The sequence below is a fragment of the Dreissena polymorpha genome, chromosome 2, assembly GCF_020536995.1.
Source record: "Dreissena polymorpha isolate Duluth1 chromosome 2, UMN_Dpol_1.0, whole genome shotgun sequence".
Taxonomy (NCBI): domain Eukaryota; kingdom Metazoa; phylum Mollusca; class Bivalvia; order Myida; family Dreissenidae; genus Dreissena; species Dreissena polymorpha.
Genome location: NC_068356.1, coordinates 147849694 through 147871206, shown reverse-complemented (window position 1 = coordinate 147871206; position 21513 = coordinate 147849694). Strand labels below are relative to the sequence as shown.

The 21513-nt window shown below is 35.7% G+C and overlaps 1 protein-coding gene across 6 annotated transcripts in view; it reads left to right on the top strand.

Annotated features, from left to right (window-relative positions):
• Positions 1 to 21513, top strand: part of LOC127869372 (dipeptidyl peptidase 9-like) — a 169624-nt gene that overhangs the window by 200 nt on the left and 147911 nt on the right. For all 6 annotated transcript variants that reach the window (XM_052411881.1, XM_052411879.1, XM_052411882.1 and 3 more), the window contains exons 2-11: positions 9486 to 9735; positions 11227 to 11412; positions 11663 to 11765; positions 14042 to 14213; positions 14411 to 14483; positions 16963 to 17059; positions 17704 to 17820; positions 19508 to 19611; positions 19923 to 20109; positions 20599 to 20740. In XM_052411881.1, the coding sequence (XP_052267841.1) occupies positions 9536 to 9735; positions 11227 to 11412; positions 11663 to 11765; positions 14042 to 14213; positions 14411 to 14483; positions 16963 to 17059; positions 17704 to 17820; positions 19508 to 19611; positions 19923 to 20109; positions 20599 to 20740 (1381 nt within the window). In that variant the 5' untranslated portion in view covers positions 9486 to 9535. The remainder of the gene's footprint in view (positions 1 to 9485; positions 9736 to 11226; positions 11413 to 11662; positions 11766 to 14041; positions 14214 to 14410; positions 14484 to 16962; positions 17060 to 17703; positions 17821 to 19507; positions 19612 to 19922; positions 20110 to 20598; positions 20741 to 21513) is intronic.

The following is a 21513-nucleotide window of genomic DNA, read 5'->3' as shown; positions in this document are numbered from 1 at the left end:
CATAATACATTGATTTCAATTGTGTCCAATTCACTGTCATTGAATCATGAGACTCAATGCTGCCTGTTTAATCATTGTTTGCTCGGTTACTACTTAAATGTGCGACTGCCCCGGGTACTCTTAAGTATACTAAAAATATACTAAAACGCCCTCGAGAATTCTAACACTGAATTGGTCAATGTCAGCTTAAAAAAAGGGGAAGTTGTGTTTGTATTTTGTATAATCGCCTTTATATTATCGAAACACTTACTCAAAGAAGAAAGTTTAGACAGGCTTTATTTAAATAAAATTTTGTTTTTCATTTGCCTATGTCCGATTTCGTGTGGGAATAAAACTCAGGTACAGTCTAAATTGGCCGGGTACGTACGTGTTAGTATACTTTCTGTACCTGGGGTATATTTATATACACTTAAGAGTACCCGGGGTACATTTAAGTAGTACCCAAGCTGACAATGTCCAATTGGGCGTCAATGCTAGTTGCAATAATTCAACTCTCAGCTTTATGACCAGAGCCACCATTAACAAAAATTATAAAAGGCTTTGGGAGTACATTTATATGGACTATGTCAATTCTAGTTGCAATTATCCAATATCAGCTATTGACCCTTCAGATCGCTGGGAGTTGGGACTAGTGACAAGATTTTTCATGGAAACTCTGCTGTTCAGTGTCCAGGTGGCACTTTAATTGGTAACATGAGCAACAAACTATTTTCTGGAATAAATAAAAACAAGCAGATCATATATTTATCCTTAGCATGTCTATCAGTAGTATTGTTATGAATGCAGATGAATTTTGGAAGTGAACAAATACAAAAACACACATGTGTTTTATAGCAATTTATAGTTAAATGTATATTTTAATTTCTTGGAGACTTGGACATAACAACGAAAACTGCATTTAAATCGACAAAATATTTGCTAGACTTGGCTCCCTGTAGTTATCTGAAACATGTACAGTGGTTCTCATTATATCGACCCTTCTGATTGGTTGCTAGGGTTCGTTTCTATTTGCATGTGCTTGTTCTAAAAATGGTATCTTAATGGAAAAACGAAACTATTGCTCATGTTGTTCATATTTTTTTTAATTAACACTTTATTCAATGAATTGCATATAAAACATTTAATTTGGATAAATTTACTATTTATCCATAAACAAACTTACATAATTGTGTGTTTCGTAATTTAAAAATCATAGCATCCACCTGGATTTAACATGACCTACTTTCCAATGAACAACAAAAACCAATCGAATAATTGTCGTCATATTCATGGATAACCATCAAGTAAATTAAAACTTCTAAAAATTGAAAAAGCACATTTATGTTCCAGCACTTCTTGAGGGGTTTTCGTTTTAAGTCACGATACTATGAGGAGGGCTGATACTATGAGAATAAGGGATAATGCTAAAATTAAAACAACTTACTCATATATGCCAGACGTCCCGATCTTGGGGGGACAGTCCTGCTTTTGGGCCCTTTGTCCCGGCGTCCCGATATGAGATGATTTGTCCCGACATTCGTAAAAAACGATGTAATGTCTATAGGTTCCCAATAAAATTAGCTATTTAAGCTCTGTTTGGCTAACACTTACCACCACTAAACCCTTTATTGCCCCCAATTAACAATCCGATTCTACTTCTCGTGTGTACCAGTGTTGTTTATGACACCTTATCAGGGATTTATTGGGTAATTATTGATTTTATCAGGCATTCACACCATTGGGGTCTTCAAGATAGTGGTCGCTTATTGCTATCGATAGTTGTATTATAATGAAATAAATGTTGAAATTATTAAATGTGTTTGTTTTTGTCTTTGTTTCCTGCGTCCAGAGAACAGACAGAGCACATTGACAGAGTCTGGTAGGTGTAAACATAAATATATACATTTTTTATTTAAATATGATACAGATTAATTGTCATTTTAACAAGTTAAAGACACACCATAAATTAATAAACAAGTAATGATTACGTTAAGCATCATTGTGAAGTTAATACGATATTGACAAATGTCATTTTTGTTTTTAGTGGTCAAGCTGTCCGTGCGGCTAGGTGTGGGAAATCCAGATCGTATTCAGGATGAATTCGTCGATTTCCAGCTGCTTTCGGAAAGCGCGTTACCCCCTTACGTTGAGGGAATGGCACTGGACCCCTTCTGGTCGTGCATTGCCAGCATCAAGACACCACTACAGAAGGCTCGGTTCCCGCAACTCTCTTCACTTGCTTTTGCAGCGCTGTCAATCCCTCACTCAAACGCCGATCCAGAAAATTGTTTCAGCGCACTGAAAAAAATTCAGAAAGAAGAAAGGGAAAATCTGGGCCATAGAACGGTTGAGGCGTTGTTTGCAGTTTAAATGAACACAAAGACGGTTTGCTTCCACCCAAAACCTACCTCGGAAATGTGTACAGCCGCGCATTCCGTGTCAAGCTTATGTAACTGTTTTCGGTAGATAGTTTACTGTAACCCGTACTTTCAGTGTACTGGATAGCCTCCCCTGCGTTAATGTTTGCCATTGAAAGGAATATAATGAGTATTGTTGTCGTATTGTCCAGATTTTGTACTCTAAAAAGATTGTTTGCTATTGTTTTATTTAATAAAACTGTTATTGTTATGTTTTAGATTTCATGCTTCATATCAGATGTTTTATGTCTTGTATAAAAGTATCAAGAGTTTTTGTTAGTACTATATTGACTACAGTAAAGGTGGAATGGACGTTTTAGGTGTTCCTGATTTTTGGTCAAATGTCCCGACAATTTTTTATGGAATGTCCCACTTTGGACCTAAAAAATTCTGGCATGTATGACTAACTTGATGCTGTGTGCTCCCAGAATAATGGTATTAATCCAAGTTTCAAACATGTCAACAGTTCACCGAAATGTCTAAGTTTTTGCAATGGAAAACACTGAGTATTACGTATTTGAGAATATGTTTATGTATGCTCGATTGGTCATTGTCGGCTTGGGTACTATAACTTACATGTACCCCGTGTACTCTTAAGTATACTTACATGTACCCCGGGTACGGTAAAAATATTAAAATGTACTTGGGAAATTTAACGCTAAATTGTTCGTTGTCAGCTCTTTTTTTTTGTTGAAAAGAGTTGTTTTTTTAAAGAAGTTTGTTTAAGATAATCGGTAGCCAGCTCTATGACATCGGATTTTGGGCGGGAATACAACTCGAGAAAAGTCTAATATCGTCCTGGTAAGATAAAATATATTTTCCGTACCCGGGGTACATGTAAGTGTACTTAAGAGTACCCAGGGTACATGTAAGTAGTACCCGAGTTGCCTATGACCAATCGAGCCTTATGCATACATATACATCGACTGTATCTTGAATCCTGGGCCAGATAGATGTTGCGTCTAATTAACCAATCATGCTACACCTAGTATCTCTGGATCCCCCGTAAGGAAGATCAAATTATGAATTAAAAACTTCGGTTTTATTATGTTTTTATCCATTTTTTGTTTGAGCATTTATCAACGAAAAAAACAACAAGTTGATGTCGATATGAATAAGTATTGTGTTTGTTACAATGTATAAGGTTAATTGAGTTCTATTTTATACAAAACCTTGAGACTTAATTTTTTGACATGGAATTAAGTTTTATATTGAAGAACTCTGAACTGTAAGTACATGTATGTACTCATAAAAGCTCATGCAGAGCATTCAAGAAGAACTTATAATGTCAATGCCATTGGAAATTCTTAATCCTAGCATTTTTTTCTGTATATTAAGTTACTGAAGAGCTTAATTGGGTTTTATCATGAATTATAACAAATTCAACACCAGCACTACATGTTACTAAAATGTTAAGTTTTATATAAAGTTACAGGAAACAAAGGCAGCATGATTAACTAATCAGAAATGGAAAGTAACCAATCAAATTCCAGTAGCACCGTAGGGGCTGTATTAAAACTAGATGAGTGTATTACCAATGTAATGTTTTTAAAACCTTTTTAGCTCACATGAGCAAATAGTGCTCAGGTTTAGCCAGTTTTTTTTGCCCCAAATTACCACCAATATTCAGCTTTTTCTTTATGGCAGAAAGTAAAAAAATCCCCCCAAATCAGAAATCTCCTCGTCCCTAAATATGTCAAACTTTTCCATGAACTTCATAAGACACCACAGCATAAATAGTTGTCCCAAAACAACAGCAGGCTCAACTATTTGGTTTGCAAATGTAGCCCGACATAGGATTGTACATTAAAAGATGACGGACAATAAAGAACAGAAATATCTTTCTTGACCATTATGGCAAATAGGAATAACATTAATATTCTTGCAATGTCTTCTCCTCCTTAAGTGCTTGGCAGATTTGTACATAACATAGTTGGCCCACTTTCAAAGTAGATCATCAGAGTTAAAAACGAAATTGATAAATATATTAAAAACGCATGTCGCAGGCCTTTAAGTATTTGGTATGAAAAATCATATAAAGGTCTTGTACAAAGTTTGTTTAATTTTTTCTTCTTTGGTCAAAACTGGCCACACCCCACTGGCCACATGATTTATTTAGACAGGTATAGTAAATACATAAAGAAATCTTCTCTGAAACTGCAAGGGTGAAGGTTTAAGTATTTGGAGTGTACCATTGTATGGGAATGTAACATTGTATAGTGGTCCTCAACAAAGTCTGTTCAAATAATGCCCCTGTTATAACAACTGGTAACTCCTAAGGGGTCACTGGATGTGTATCGACTTCTAAAGTAAATTTATGTATCAAAAGATTTCAAAATTATATGTGTATTTTCTATGGAACTATCCAGTACATTTTATCATTATACATGTACAACATGCTATTCAAAATAATACACATCTATAGCTATTTGATTAGATTAAATAATTGAATAGTTTCATGAGGGATGCACTATCTTACGAAATTTCAACCACAAGCTTAACAGCTTACAGTGAGGAAATGGTTCAGTTTTCAACATTCATCATCAGGTGATTGTTGTTAAGGCCATATATTCTTTTTAACTTTCAACTTTATTTTTTCAACCTACTCACTCGCTGCGGCTCATCACACAAACACAAAAACATGTTGTGTACAATCTGTAGCGTAATTGCAATTACGTATCGTTCGTGGAAAAGACCCAGTAACCAACAAAGTTCATTTCTGATTTCTTTGCGTTTTATTTCTGCTTATTAACACAACACGTTTCCAAAATGTTTGTCAAATACAAGAGACATGCGAAGCCCGCAACGGGCCCATCCCGCGAAAGCCAGCAATAATGCGACTTGTATGTTCGGCCGTTTTAGTAAGACTGTCCTTCATACAACGCAGATGCCAATTTATACAATAATGGACAAATAAATTGGGTGACGGCTGTCTGGATGATTGACTTTAACATGAGTTGAATTACCTGATACGGGATGGCTTTATGTGTGACTTACACATCTTGCGCATATATACGCCAATAATTAAGCGAGACCACGTTTGTTTAACTGCATATATGAAAGTTCACCTGTCATTTAACATGAAAATTAACAGTGTGCATGTGCTTACCATAGACATAACTAATTAGTGAACCCAGCCATGGGCAATAACTTGGTGCATTTTTTTCGTCTAATTTGACGACGACATATGATGCCCATTTATGCATTTCTTCATGAAGACAGATATTATGTATTCAGTTACACCGAACAAGGAATATACATGAAATACACCAATTATGCGACATGAAATACATCAATTATGCGACACACACCTCATTTTCATTAAAGAAAGATTTTATATTTTATGATTTAAAATCTTTAGAAAGATCAAATCCTGAATGACAAGTGTCTTACAATATCATGTATCAATGTTAAATGACGTTGATCGATTGTCCACATAACACTACAGGCGTTGTTTGACTAGTGACCTCCTGTGCTGTCCATTCGAAGAAGGTATTGCCCGGGTTGAATATGTACCTGTTGCTGTCAAGTAGATGTCTTGGTTTGTTGTTTTCTGTCTATGTTGATTCATGGGTGATGTTATCTACCATTGCTGTCGTGAAGAAGCTCTATCTATTGCCAAGCTGTGTAGGCAAATCGCACGTGGTCGGTTGCACTCATCTGCGTATCAAGGTTCACATCGAGGCTGGATATGTCATCGTGGTTTCTGTTGTTTTTGTCGCTGAACCAGCCGTCATCACGTCGTTGTTTCTGTTGTTGAATCCATCGTGATGTTATCTCTGGATATGGTGTTGATGCGTACCGCGTTGCTAATCAATTGTGACGTCTGTTAAAACCTTTGTGATCGCATTGTTGTTTCTGTTGTTGTTGATTGTACTTTTGTTCTTGGTTCCAGCGTCTTCATTTCTCTTGGGACATTAAGATCTTCTATTGGCCATAATGCTCACGAGGTATTAACTATAGCAGTGTTCTCCTTGATGTCTTAGGCCTCGGAAGTATCATTCCAAATGCGTTATCTACGCACATCAAACAGTTGAACGGCTGCATCTACTCTATAGTGTTTAACGTCACAAGTATTGTGTCCAGTGTTGCGTCACTTGTTGTCCTTCGAAATCTTCTGGCGTTGGTCTTCTTTGAGCGATAGAACCAGGTATTCACTTTGAGAGTAAACGCCGTGATGTTCCATTCTAATTATGTTGTTTGTTTCTTCTATTCGTTGTGGAAGGCGTTGTCTCGCGAAGTCGCTCTTCTTTGGCGTTGTCTTCAAATCTCGATATTTTTATCTGCGTCGTAGTGATACAAGTATCAGTTGTTCAAAATCATGGCAAACATTTATAAATATCCCCTAAGTTATTGTTAAATATCGTCATGACAACTTACTGTGATATCTTATTCAAAAAAATAAATTCTTTACAACGAAAAAATATTAGTCAATAAAACATACTTCGGATAAGTACATGACAGTTTGACATCTGACAAGCCATTTACTTAATATGACTTGTGTACCGCCTTAGGCATAATCATTTTACGCACGTGCATCCAGTAAATTTTTGACAGGCGCGCGCCACTTTATTGACCTAGAGTAATGGGTAATGATAGACGTACCTGTTCATATCATGGTTTCATAAACCTCATCTTTATCACTATAGTTTTGCCGTTGGGCATAGATTTATTGTCATGTTTGACCTGTGCACTTGTAAAAATGCGCAAATATGACAAGGCATACTTTTATATATATGCATTCATAATATAAGAACACGTATGGGTATACTTCAAAATTCAGGTCTTTGCTCCTAATCGAACTACTCAAATAATTCTTATGCGACATCGCATCTTTTGTCAATAGCGTAATTTGCTTCGATGGCACAGGGATAAATTCTCTTACTCATGTGGACGCTAAGGTTATCAGAACCTCGGGCTCGGTATGTCCGAACACTGATCAGTCAGCCGTGCTCATAAAATATAATTGTAACCCTTAAACAATTATATTAGAAATTTAATGCGTACATATCGTTATATTTTCACTGCGCTATACGCGTCAGATCGCATTAAATTCTTACTTAAAATTACTCAAGACCTTCAATATTACCGATATCCTACATATATTTTCATCAACACAATGACGTATATACATATTTACATACTATTTTTTTTGTGTCTGCCCTATTCATATTCGCAATCAACATTATTTTTCTTATGTCATATTTTCTTTCTTTTACAATTCGGAAAACTATTTTTAAATTTTCCAATAATTTTATCTATTCGTCCTCTTTAATTTTGTTTATCATTCTTATAAACAAAACCCGCCTTATTTTCTTTATTAAAATAATAAACAAAACTGTCTTAAATAATCTAAATTCCTAAATTCTTAATTCTGCCAATGTAAAATACTAGGTAAATTCTTTGAATATTTGTATCATCTCCGAGTTTTTTCTACTATATTAATAAATAAAACCACCGCCAAAGTTTCTTTATTAAAATAATAAACCCAACTATATAAGATATTATTATTTCCTTGTACGTTTTAATTAAATGGAACTTTACAAAAAATACCAACAATTTAAAATGGATTTGTGCGCAAAAAACGCACGTTCATATACAATCTTTATTATAATCATACACAATTTATATAAAATTCTTTAAATATTCTCAATGATTTGTTCGCCTCTAATTTCATTATTTCTATAACTCATAAAAATAATGTAAAACTCAAATATCTCTTTTTATTCTCAATTCACCGTTATTTATAAAAATGTACCGATAAATGCAAAATTGGCATGATTTTGATATTTGTAAAATTTGTTCGTACATAATTTATTATCAACACTATTATTTTTAACATCTAACTACATTAAATTCTTTAAAACAATTCTTAAAAATTTCGTTGTCATGACGCCTTTTACTTTAATTTTCTACTTTATAAATTTTGAAATTCCCTCTCCAAGTTTGCCATAATTTTTTTAAACAACTGACCTGAATTCTTGTCGCGTTGTGGTTGTGATGTTTTCATTTTTTCGGCACGTGATCGCACTTGTGATCGTACTTCGGTCGTATCCATGGTACACTGCTCCATAAAATGTACTGTGTAGCGTAATTGCAATTACGTATCGTTCGTGGAAAAGACACAGTAACCAACAAAGTTCATTTCTGATTTCTTTGCGTTTTATTTCTGCTTATTAACACAACACAACGTTTCCAAAATGTTTGTCAAATACAAGAGACATGCGAAGCCCGCAACGGGCCCATCCCGCGAAAGCCAGCAATAATGCGACTTGTATGTTTGGCCGTTTTAGTAAGACTGTCCTTCATACAACGCAGATGCCAATTTATACAATAATGGACAAATAAATTGGGTGACGGCTGTCTGGATGATTGACTTTAACATGAGTTGAATTACCTGATACGGGATGGCTTTATGTGTGACTTACACATCTTGCGCATATATACGCCAATAATTATGCGCGACCACGTTTGTTTAACTGCATATATGAAAGTTCACCTGTCATTTAACATGAAAATTAACAGTGCGCATGTGCTTACCATAGACATAACTAATTAGTGAACCCAGCCATGGGCAATAACTTGGTGCATTTTTTTCGTCTAATTTGACGACGACATATGATGCCCATTTATGCATTTCTTCATGAAGACAGATATTATGTATTCAGTTACACCGAACAAGGAATATACATAAAATACACCAATTATGCGACATGAAATACATCAATTATGCGACACATCAAATCATTTTATCAATTATAAAAATGGATGTATTTTTTTAATAATAGTAAAGCATGTAAGGCTTTTGTCTAAATTATAACATGGGAGATGTTGGTTTCAAGACCAATCTCGTGTTCATATATTGTAGTGGTAACTCTCCTTGGACCTTGCTTAAATATTAGTTGTAGCGGTACATTTATTACTTGGTGAGCATGTTTACAATATGAAACAGTGCTCCTCTTATAAGACACTAATTACTGAATCTACTCAGAGCAGCTTTCTTGGAAAACAGGTTTAATGAATGTGTATGAAGTGTCGTCCCTGATTAGCCTGTGCAGTTTTCTTAGAGCGCAGCTCATTTCTTTTCAGGAATTCCCAACCACATCTATCCTCAAACAATTCATCATCTATAGATCACCATGGCCTCAGAAATGTCAGACAACCCGATGGGTTGCGCAGACTTGGAGTACACCTCACAAAAACAGAACAACAGAACATCCTGGTCTGAGTTGAAGGGCGTTGTCAAGGATACTCGGAAAGTTATCACATCGCTTGCAAGTCGGGCACCATCATCGTTCACATTCAGAACTCAAGAAACGCCGTCAGGGCCCATAACAAGGTTAGTGCTGTAGTGTTTTCAGCATTTTAGTGGTTAATATGGAAATATAAAATTTAATGTTTAAAAATTGTTAATATTGTTAATGTCTGTGAAATGATATCATTATGTTGATAATCAAAACGCATTTATCTGGTAAATATTTATCTGGTAAATAGTAAATGGCATATATAATAAAATGAAAATGTAGTGTTTCTGTTTCTTATCAAATTAGTGTCAACTCTCAGGGCTTTTCACCCTTATATAACAGGGGCCAAAATTTGGCCCCTTCCCAATAGAAAATAAGGTCATTTTTTCCCAAATTTGATATAGGAATTTCCCAAATTGTAAAAAAAAAAATTGTTGTTTTTTTTACTTAGACATACATGTATTAGGCATATCCGGAATTGAAAGCAATGAGCTTTAATATGATTAAGAATGCACAACAATGTGTCTCTTAATACTTCTGCACAATGAAAAGACACTGTTTCAAAAACTTTTTTGAAAACACGGTCTTCCCAAAATGAGCAGTTATCGCGCATGAAATTCCCAATTTGAAAGTCCCCTGGCCTCTTCAACTTCCTGATGAAAAGCCCTGACTCTGCTTACTTACCAATAAACATTGAAGAAATAATAATGAATGATAAGGATATACAATCAAATTAAATTTTAGGGTTTCAGTTTCAATTTTTTTTTATCCATTCAGCCTACTTACGAATTAGCATTGATTATACATGTAAACCAAAGAGAATATGTATTGCATGGTTTTGCTACCGATTATCGGAAAACATTCTGGTGAGAACAAATACAATGAAGTTCATGAAACAATTGAAAAATGGAAAACATTTCATATACCAAAATTATCTCATGTGGTTCCTTGTTTCTCACGTAATACAGACATGAAGAATATTATTATCATGGAGCATGTTCAACTTTTTTAGCATTTTGATTGGCTGTTATTTATGGGAGTGACAAACAGCTTGACATTACTCTGGCACAATAGTGTCACATCATTGTGTCTGGTCATGGTTTCAGGTCAGTGAACAAATACCGAATCACATTGTTTTCATACAAATATTTTGTTGTTGTTCAAAAGTAGGTGATAATAAAATGTGTTGTTTATTGATGCAATTATATATAGAAAAGCTCGCCTTGGACATTTATTGACAAATAGGCAGGAAGTTCAAACTTCCAGTGTTCAAAGTCAATGAATGCTCTGTATTTGAGCCTCATTCGGGGAAAAATGGGCTCAATGCATGTGTGTAAAGTGTCATCCCAAATTAGCATGTGCAGTCTGCACAGGCTTATCAGGGACAACATTTTCGACCTACATGTAAACACATGTTTTGCTATAAAGAGTCATTCTTCAAATTTTAAATAAAAATACCGTAACAGTGGACGTTGTCTACTCTGATTAGACTGTGCAGACTGCATAGGCTAATCTGGGAGGATACTATATGCATATGCATTACACCCCGCCATCCCAGAGCCTGGTTCAATTGTTACCAATTTCAGACTGTACTTCCTGGGTATACCTGAGAGGCAGCGAGAGTCCACAGTGATGTATGTGAACGTTCCACCGGAGCCATCATCCATCACGCCTCTACTAGAGTGGTGTCCTCTGCTGGAGACGTCAAACGCGAGCCTGGCTGGTAACGCGAACATGTCCAAAGAGGAACAGTTGATGAGGGAGAGGAAGAGGTGGGAAGTGAACCATTATGAACTTAAATTGAGTCATATGATCTTTAAAATGTTCTTAATATGCCAGTGTTAGAGCACTAGAATATTAAATGTGATGAGCATGTTTGCAAAATTTGATAATCATATAAACATGATTTAACGATTTTCAATATCAAATACAATCCATACACAATTTGTTTAAGTTCCTTTAAGTATAAATGTTTCATTCCTATCCCTGGTATGGAAATGGGTTGTGTGTTCTGTATTACAGGCTGGGTGTATATGGGATCACATCGTTTGAAGTCACAGACGAGAGGCGGTTACTGTTCCCAGCAGGCAATTCCCTCTACACGTGCACAGACAGTAACCTGGCTGTAGGTAGATTATAGCACATAGGGGAGAAAACCAGGCATAGAGCTTATAGGGCAGGGGTTGTTTTTTTGCCTACTTTGGGAAAAGGAGTCTGACCAAATTGGGATTTTTTTTATAGACAAAATTGCGCATTTGGGATTTTTTGTTTCGTGAAATGGCTCATTTTGTGAAAAAAAATCAAATTAATCATGCTTAAATAAGTCTGTGGTTTGACAATTTTCTTTATATAAACACATGCAAAACAAACACTGCCCAAACACAAGTTACAGCAACATTTTTGGCCGAGCTAAAATAGAGCCATGGGTATTTCATTTCATACTTTAATGAATTAAATGACGATTGAACTACAACTTTCTTACAAGGTTCTGAGCATTCAGTTGCCGATTTTGTGATTGACGGCCCGGGCATTACTTCTGTTGCTGTTACATTTTGCTGCGTATTGTCCGAGCCTGTCTGTTCAGGGTTACTCACGGCAGTAATTTCGGAAGATTCTGAGCGTTTTGAAAACATCGATGATATCGTAACACATCCTTTAGCGTCTATTTTTTTTGTTTTTTTAATGTAATATTTACTATTGTGCGAAGCCATGATTGAAAATAAGCGTCTACAGATATGGTATAGAATGTGTATTGTGCGGCTCTATATACTCTTGTATAATGCGGAACAGTTCGAACGTCATCACTGAGAGCAAATGCATCTTGCAAATACACCAAAAAATCTGTGTCACTAAAGGCTTTATTACGTCACGAATGAAGGGAAGTCACTCTTTCGATATAAATTATGTTTACTTTTTACGATTTTGGAAGATTTTATTTTTTGGAATTGGAAAAAAATGATATCAAAATTCGATTGGGAACGGGTCCGTTTGCTATGAGAATGCCTCCGTGTCCCGGAGGCGCAGACAGTGCTGAAAAACCCCTATAGAGGCAGACAACTATCAAATATAGCACATACAGGAAGACAAGTAGAAGAATATAACAAATAGGGGCAGATAACTGTAACATATTGGATATAGGTGCAGACAACTGTAGTGTATGTACTAGGGTTTTGTTTATTCATGAACAAACACAAAGTCTTGTGAAATAATTCACATAGGTAAATACACTTTTCTGTATTTACAGGTTATCCAGTAGAATTCAATCGAGGTTTCAACTGTGAAACTAGATATTGATATAACTGGACAGATATGATTGCCTGCTGACCTAAAATGGCATAATACAAATGTACACTGTCGAAAAGTGAAACAGCTAGTCCAAAGAAAAACAAGTATTTTGTATGTGATGTGATAGTCTGTAAACTAGATTGAACTCCATATTACAGAAATTTCAGCAGCAAAAATACTTTTAAGTTAAACATTATAGTAATAAAAAACTAAATACAGCTTTGTTAATCTTTCAGATTTAAATTGTCATTTAATGAAAAAATGTCAGGGAGTAGTATCCACTTTGTCATACTAAGGAACTCAAAATAAGCATGTTCTGAAATTTGATTTATTCAGCTGTAAAAAGAAAACATTGTTTGTGCACATGACAAAACAGAGAAAAATAATCACACTTTTTTTCTAGCCAACCAAAACAAAAAAAACACTGCATTTATAATATTTAGTAAAGCATGTGCTAGGGAAAAAATACTTACAAATCAAAGTACATGTAATTTGGTGTCTAAATACAGGACATAAAAAGGACAAAGTACTATTGTTTTTAGGAAATAACTCGTTGTGCCAATGTCCATTTATTGTATCTTTTAACATATACATATACATGTACAACTTACAATTAAGTGGACAACTTGGGGTTCTATAACTAACAGATCCTATATATAAACTGTTATGTAATCTGCTTTTATCAATAAGTTGAAGCTTGATTGAATCCCTTTTTCTGGGAAAACAGGGTTTATTTCACGGTAGTAAAGTGATGTTATGGATTTTTTTTGTTCAAAGGAATCCTTTTCAAAAAAACAAAGGCACTGGCTATTCTGGGACAACACTTTTCACACGTGCATTTAACTCTTTCAGTGCTGGAACCAAATTTTGAAGGCCTTTGCAAACAGTTTGGATCCAGATGAGACGCCACAGAACTTGGCGTCTCATCAGGATCCAAACTGTTTGCTGTTCTGATAGTATTCTTTGAAAAAAATCGAAGAAAATGCGAATTTTAGAAATTTAGCAGACAACATTTTAGCAGATGACAAATTTCCCAGCATGCAAAGGGTTAAACCTGGTTTTCCCAGAAGGAGACTCATATTATTGGCTAATGCAGGTTTTCCATGTTTATTTCAGAGCACAATCCCAATTGTTCCAGAGCCCATCCCTACTGAGGTCCAAGGGGCCAGAATGGACCCCAAATCCTGCCCATCCAATCCCAATATTGTGGCTTTTGTGCGTAGTAACGACCTCTGGGTGTGCAATGTGGACAACAAGCAGGAGCTGAGACTGACCTTCACTAACAAAGGTATTATAATGGTTGTGTGTGACCTAACAGAGTTGTTGTTTGTGGCCTAACATAATGGTTGTGTGTGACCCGGTAACAGAATTGTTGTGAAAGTTAGCTACAACTCTGAGTCTGGTCTTGTTTGTGAATGTTAAGGTTTGTGTCTTACTTCATCAGTTAAAAAAAGTGACCTAAATTGTATAGTTCTATGATTGTAGGGACAGGAGATGTGAGGCAAGACTGGATCAGTTCTGGGGTGCCTTCCTTTGTGGTTCAGGAAGAGTTTGACAGGTAAAAATGACATTGGTAGTGTGTAACCTTGATATTGGTAGTACCTTAATATTGGTAGTATGTTATCTTGATATTTATGTTGTGTAATCTTGACATTGGTAGTGTGTAATCTTTACATTGTATGTAACTAAGAAATTGAAAGTGTCATCCTCTAAAGGGTGTTTATTTGGGATAATGCGACAAGCCCAACCTAATTGCTTCTACCAAAAAATTGTGCTTAGTTTAGTTTAAACCTATTTATTTTAGCTTGATTGCATTAAAAGTATTTACTACTTATTTGAAACGCTCTTGAGTCTGTTTCCTGGTACTAGAACCAGTACTTTGTGTCTTTGGGGAGATCTAGGGAACGAGTCCATTGTAGGGATCGAACCTGTCGCAAGGCAGACACCATATCCATTACACCATGGCGATCCACTAAGCTTTGGTCAGGCTTAAATATTTGTTCTGCAAAGCTCACAAAAAAGACATTTTTGTTAAACTTCTCAGTCTGTCTTTTCGGCAACAAACTATTTCATAGATCTGTCTTTTCAGCTACATACTATTTCATAGATAGCTTCTTTTAACCAGCTGTTGTAAACAAGTTTATTTTTATCTCCGCCGAAAAAAAATTCAGAGGGGATATAGTTATTGGTCCTGTCCGTCCATCTGTCTGTCCGGCTGAAACTTTGTCTGGAGCATAACTCCTAATCTATTCAATGGATTTACTTTAAACTTAAAATATAAACAGATGGCAACTAGGAGAAGTGCAGTGACCAAGAACCACAACTCTATCTACCTTAGTTTTTGAATTATCTCCCCTTTTATATAACTTTAAAGTAAATTTTTGTCCGGAGCATAACTCTTAATCTACTGAAGGGATTTACTTGAAACTTGACATATAAACAGATGGCAACTAGGAGAAGTGCAGTGACCAAGAACCACAACTCTATCTACCTTAGTTTTTGAATTATCTCCCCTTTTATATAACTTTAATGTAAATTTTTGTCCGGAGCATAACTCTAAATCTACTGAAGGGATTTACTTGAAACTTGACATATAAACAGATGGCAACTAAGAGAAGTGCAGTGACCAAGAACCACAACTCTATCTACCTTAGTTTTTGAATTATCTCCCCTTTTATATGATTTTAAAGTAACTTTTTTTTCCGGAGCAGAACTCTAAATCTACTGAAGGGATTTACTTGAAACTTGAAAAATAAACAGATGACAACTAGGAGAAGTGCAGTAACCAAGAACCACAACTCTATCTACCTTAGTTTTTGAATTATCTCCCATTTTATATAATTTTAAAGTAAATTTTTGTCCGGAGCATAACTCTAAATCTACTGAAGAGATTTACTTGAAACTTGAAATATAAACATATGACAAGTAGGAAAAGTGCAGTGACTAAGAACCATAACTCTATCTACCTTAGTGTTTGAATTATATCCCTTTATTTAATTTCAAAGTAAATTTTTGTCCGGAGCATAATGAATAATCTCCCTTTATTTGTTTTTACAAATATTATTCTACTCTTTAAAGGGGCCTTTTCACAGATTTTGGCATTTTTTAAACTTATTCATTAAATGCTTTATATTGATAAATGTAAACATTGGATCGTAAAAGCTCCAGTAAAAAATCAAGAATAAAATTAAAAAAAGGAAAAGAACATTGCCCGGAGCAGGTTTCGAACCAGTGACCCCTGGAGTCCTGCCAGAGTCCTGAAGTAAAAACGCTTTAACCTACTGAGCTATTCCGCCTGGTACACATAATTTACGTATTTTATACGTTATATAAGCAATCTTCGTAGTTTCACAAAATTTAACGACAAAAACAGAACTCTCCAAATTATTCAATCGTTTCGCGTTGCAACGCTTTATAATTTTTAGGTTTTAAAATCGTCAAAAGATGCATATAATGGCTATATTGGACCATGGTAAATGTTCAGTATTACTGTTTCCTCACAAATATCATAACCAAAACGAAAATTTGCGAGTCTGAAACAACTTTTTTCAATTTTGTCAATTTACCAAAGCGTGAAAAGATCCCTTTAAAACAAATGTTGTCATACAAGCAAACACATTTCGGCGGGGATTTGGAACTATTGTAACCAGCTCTTAATTCTCTTTGTAATTGCTTATAAAGCTATAAGGGTGGTTCTGATGTGTATTGCTTTCATTGGACACAGTCTATTGATGTTATCATCATAAATATATATATACTAGATCTAAAATCTCAAATATTGAAATAAATAAACCTACTTATCTATCCACACCCTCAGATTTGTGATAAATCAGAGAGGCAATCAAGCCAAAATAAATAGGTTACAAATAGTTTACTATTAATCAGATAGATTTCAACAAGTAGAAGGGGAATTTTAGTTTATTAATATTAAAGCTTCAAAAAGTGACAGATGTTGTTAAATATTTTGATTCAAGGTATTAATGAAACCTCAGGCTTTAAGCTACACTTACGTCAAAGTCATGTGCTGTGTGTGTCAGGTACACAGGATATTGGTGGGACCCTGTATGTAGAGACGGACGAACATACAGGATACTCTATGAGGAAGTGAATGAATCTGAAGTGGATATTGTACAGGTAAACAGAAAGCATATTGTTTTAAATGATATGTGGAAGATATTTAGACAATTAGGTACAGATGAGCTATTGAGTTTGCCCGTTGCTTATTATTAGCTTGGCTGTTTTCGGAGAAAACCCGAGGTATTGTCATAGCCAGCCGTCCGGGTCGTGCTAAAACCTTAACATAAAATCAAAGTGCTTCAACCTAAAACTTTGAACATTCATATGTAGCTGCACCTTGATGAGATTTACATGCCACACCAATTTTTGGGTCACTAGGTCAAAGGTCAAGGTAACTGTGACCTCTAAAAAAAAATAATCTGACAAGCTTTCATTTATTCAAAACTGCACCTGCAGCTGAGCGTGGCACCCGTTATGACTTGCTCTTGTATTATACATGCAATAATATCTGGTATGACATGACAACAAGTCATTTTAATCTCAACTAAATACCTTTTATGAAATAATTCTGATAATGATGATCAGGAAGACACAGAAGTGACGATGGATAATTATATACTTTTAATAATTGAAATACTCATAAGATGACCATTCTAATTATTTGAGTAATGTAAATGGTATTGGCCCGTGAAAAAGGCATTTGCCATATCAAAATAACGTAAAATTTTGATAAATGATAATGCTGTTTTGTTTGCCCCCAGATTTATTTGCCTCTGGATGACAAGGGGGTGGACGAGTACCGGTATCCCCGTGCGGGTAAAACCAATGCTGACAGCTGTCTGAAGATGGCTCAGTTCACTGTTGGAAACGATGGCAGGGTAGGCAGCTTTTTATGTTTAATATTGTCTGGGAAAGGCGGGCTTCATGAAATAGCGTAAAGAGGATAGTCCTGGACGATTTATTTTCCCATCTAGACTGGATTTTTGCTAAGAAAATACTTATTTAAAGTTATATGCTAAATACAATTAAAGCAGAAAGTGTTGTCCCTGATTAGCATTTGCTGAGTGTACTGGCTAATATTGGAGGACACTTTATACACATGAATTAAGCCTGGTTTTCCCAGTGCTTGGGTCAGTTCTTCTGTGCTGGGTTCACACAGCTGCTATTAAAACCTTAACTTGTGTCACATTCAGTAAGCTCCTTATCAATGTAACTATGTTGTTTGAGGGACTATTATGAAATAGTTTTGAGCCTTGCTTTGGGAAAACGGGGCTTAATGCATGTGCCTAAAGAGTTGTTTTAAGCCTTGCTTTGGGAAAACGGGGCTTAATGCATGTGCCTAAAGAGTTGTTTTGAGCCTTGCTTTGGGAAAACGGGAGTTAATGCATGTGCCTAAAGAGTTGTTTTGAGCCTTGCTTTGGGAAAACGGGGCTTAATGCATGTGGGTAAAGAGTTGTTTTGAGCCTTTCTTTGGGAAAACGGGGCTTAATGCATGTGCCTAAAGAGTTGTTTTAAGCCTTGCTTTGGGAAAACGGGCTTAATGCATGTGGGTAAAGAGTTGTTTTTAGCCTTGCTTTGGGAAAACGGGGCTTAATGCATGTGCGTAGAGTTGTTTTGAGCCTTGCTTTTGGAAAACGGGGCTTAATGCATGTGGGTAAAGAGTTGTCCCAGATTAGCCTGTGCAGTCCCCACAGGCTTATTATAAACGACACTTTCCACCTAGGTTGGATTTTCATCTAAAAGAGATTTTCTTTAAACCAACCACTGTATAAAAACGGAAAGTTACGTCCCTGATAAGCCTAAGATAGTTATGTCTTAAGCCCAGAATCCAACTCCATTGAAGAAAGTGAGTTTTGTGGATACGGACTTGCAGCATACTGTAATGTGATCCAGATACCCGATTTAGGGGGCATTTGTATGGCTTATTCCATTAAGCATTAAGTTGTTGGTATTCAGGTCTGGACAAATTTTCACAGTTTAGAAAAACGGAAAATTGCCTTCAACAATCCATGAACATGAATTAAACTGCCTTATTTTCATAAATGTGGACTGATGTGATTTCTATATAACTTGACAAATAGACCACGCCAGGCATATCAAATAGCTGTAGATGACTTTTGTGGAAGATCTTTCAAAGAAAAATGAACAATTTCAAATATGATTTCTTTAAATTTTATTGTTTCCAATAACATTTATACATCAATGAGATGTGTGTATGTTTGTTTACTCAGTGCTGTAGATTTGTTGAAGATATCTCTTGCATAATGCATGTGCATAAAGGGTGGTCCTAGATTAGCCTGTACAGTCCACACAGGCTTATCAGTGACAACACCTTCAGCCTAGACTGGATTTTTGTGTTGTGTAGAATATACATGTACTTCTTTTGTAAAAAAAAATCCTGAAAGGGGACACGTGTTGTCTCGTTTTCAAGTGTGCAGACTGCTAAGTCTTATCTGGAAAGACACTTGACGCTCATGCCTTTTCCCAGATGTCCCAGACTAAGGCCCATTTACAAACCAGCCTTTGTCAAACATTTCACAATTATAACTGTTCTGTATGTTTCAGTTTGAAGATGAAGCCCTTTTGCTGAGGTTGTTTGAGCCTCTGTCGAGTCTTTCAGTGGACTCGGAGTACCTTGCCAGGGCAGGATGGACACCAGATGGAAACTTGTAGGTTACTTTGTCATATGAGCTGTGCTCTTGAAAGAAGGGGCTGAATGCGTATACATAAAGTGGTGTCCCAGTCAAAAGGCAAATCAGGCGACGGTACTTTCCATCTTGACTTCTTTTAACGAAAATGTCCATAAAAGAGGAAAGTGTCTGCACAGGCTCATCTGGGACACACTTTAAGCACTTGCATTAATCCCTGTTTTTCCAGAGAACTACACTATTTTTTCAATTTTAATATTAATGATATGACACACAGGTTTGCAATTACACATTTTTATTTATACAATACAATATCCTCCACACATTTGCAGTGTCCACTGTCAGATGTTGAATCGGGTCCAGACCAATCTCACCCTGTACCTGATCCCTCGAGAGTGTTTTGTCGCAGAGGCCCGGTACCAGCCTAGCTCACAGACACGGACAGACGCCCAGTATGAACCTGTCCCACTGCCACCTGTACATGTCCTACTGGAGGAAACCTCCGACATCTGGGTCAATGTATGTGAACTCATTGTAAAATTACAGAAAAGAAGAGTGCATAATACTTTTACAAAAAAATCATTATAAGGTTTTTTGTAGTAAATACTGTCAATTAATTTATATTGTAACAGTACATGGTTTTCAAAAATCAGACTTTGTAGTGGACACATTACTTCATGGATTTCTGATTTATAAAACAAAAGAGAAAATTTTGTGGTAAATGTTCCATTCTTTCTGTTTTAAATGCATGGATTTTTCAGGGACAACACTTGCCACCTACTCTAGATTTTTGTTTAAAACATTATTATTTTCAATGTAAAATTTCATAATTATCCGATTATCAGATTAGCCTGTGAGGACTGCACTATTTAATCGTAAAAAACCCTTTACTCACACCCATATGCACACTGCACAGGCTAATCTGGGATAACACTTTGCACACATGCATTAAGCCCCGTTTTCCTAAATGTTAAATCTCATATTTTAAATCTTCTGCACTTGTCACAGATCACAGACATACTGCATTTCCTGCCGGCCAGGCCCGACTCTAGGGATGTAGAGTTTCTGTGGATGTCAGAGAGATCAGGATACCGGCATCTCTATCGGGTCAATGCATCACTGACTCATCATGGACAAACTCAGCAAACAGGTAACTCAGGTTGGAGTTTTAGCCTGCTTTGGTAAAACAGGGCTTAATGCATGTGCCTTAAGTATTGTGCCATTTTTGCCTGTGCAGACAACACTTTCTGTAAATTTTTAGTTGAGACGAGACTTTCTTTACATTTTTTTATTCAAGCGAAAAGTGTCCTCACTGTGAGAAGTGCACATGCTAATCTTCGATAATACTTTAACAAATGCATTAAACCTGGCTTATTCAGAGCAAGGCTCATGTGTTTACCCATAATTATACCTTCACCTCTATTATAGGTATAATTAATTATACCTTCACAAGTGTGATGAAAAAACAAATATCTGATCAATGTTGTATTAGACAGTGTTGATACAGCTAACAAGCACAATATAGTGGTGACATATTGTTAAAATGCCATGATGTCATTTGATATTTTCAGCCATTTGCTTTAGTACAGTTTTGGATGTTGAAAAATATTTCTGTACCTGAAACATCTGCTGTATTTTTCAGTGTCCAAACATGGGTTGTGTAAGGAATAAATGTCTTTGATTACTTTATGTCTTAACTTGAATAAAAAGAAATATATCAAACGATGAAACCATATCTGTAAATTCTGTATGCATGCATAAAATTGGTTTATGAATTCAGAGAGGTGGATCAAAGACCGAATCAAATGTGTAAACACCACTATATGAAAAACTTGGTTATTTCACTACAAAGTATAAACAGAATATTTACAAGATGCATAACAATCTGAAATGCAGATTTATGGAAAAAAATACAAGCATCCT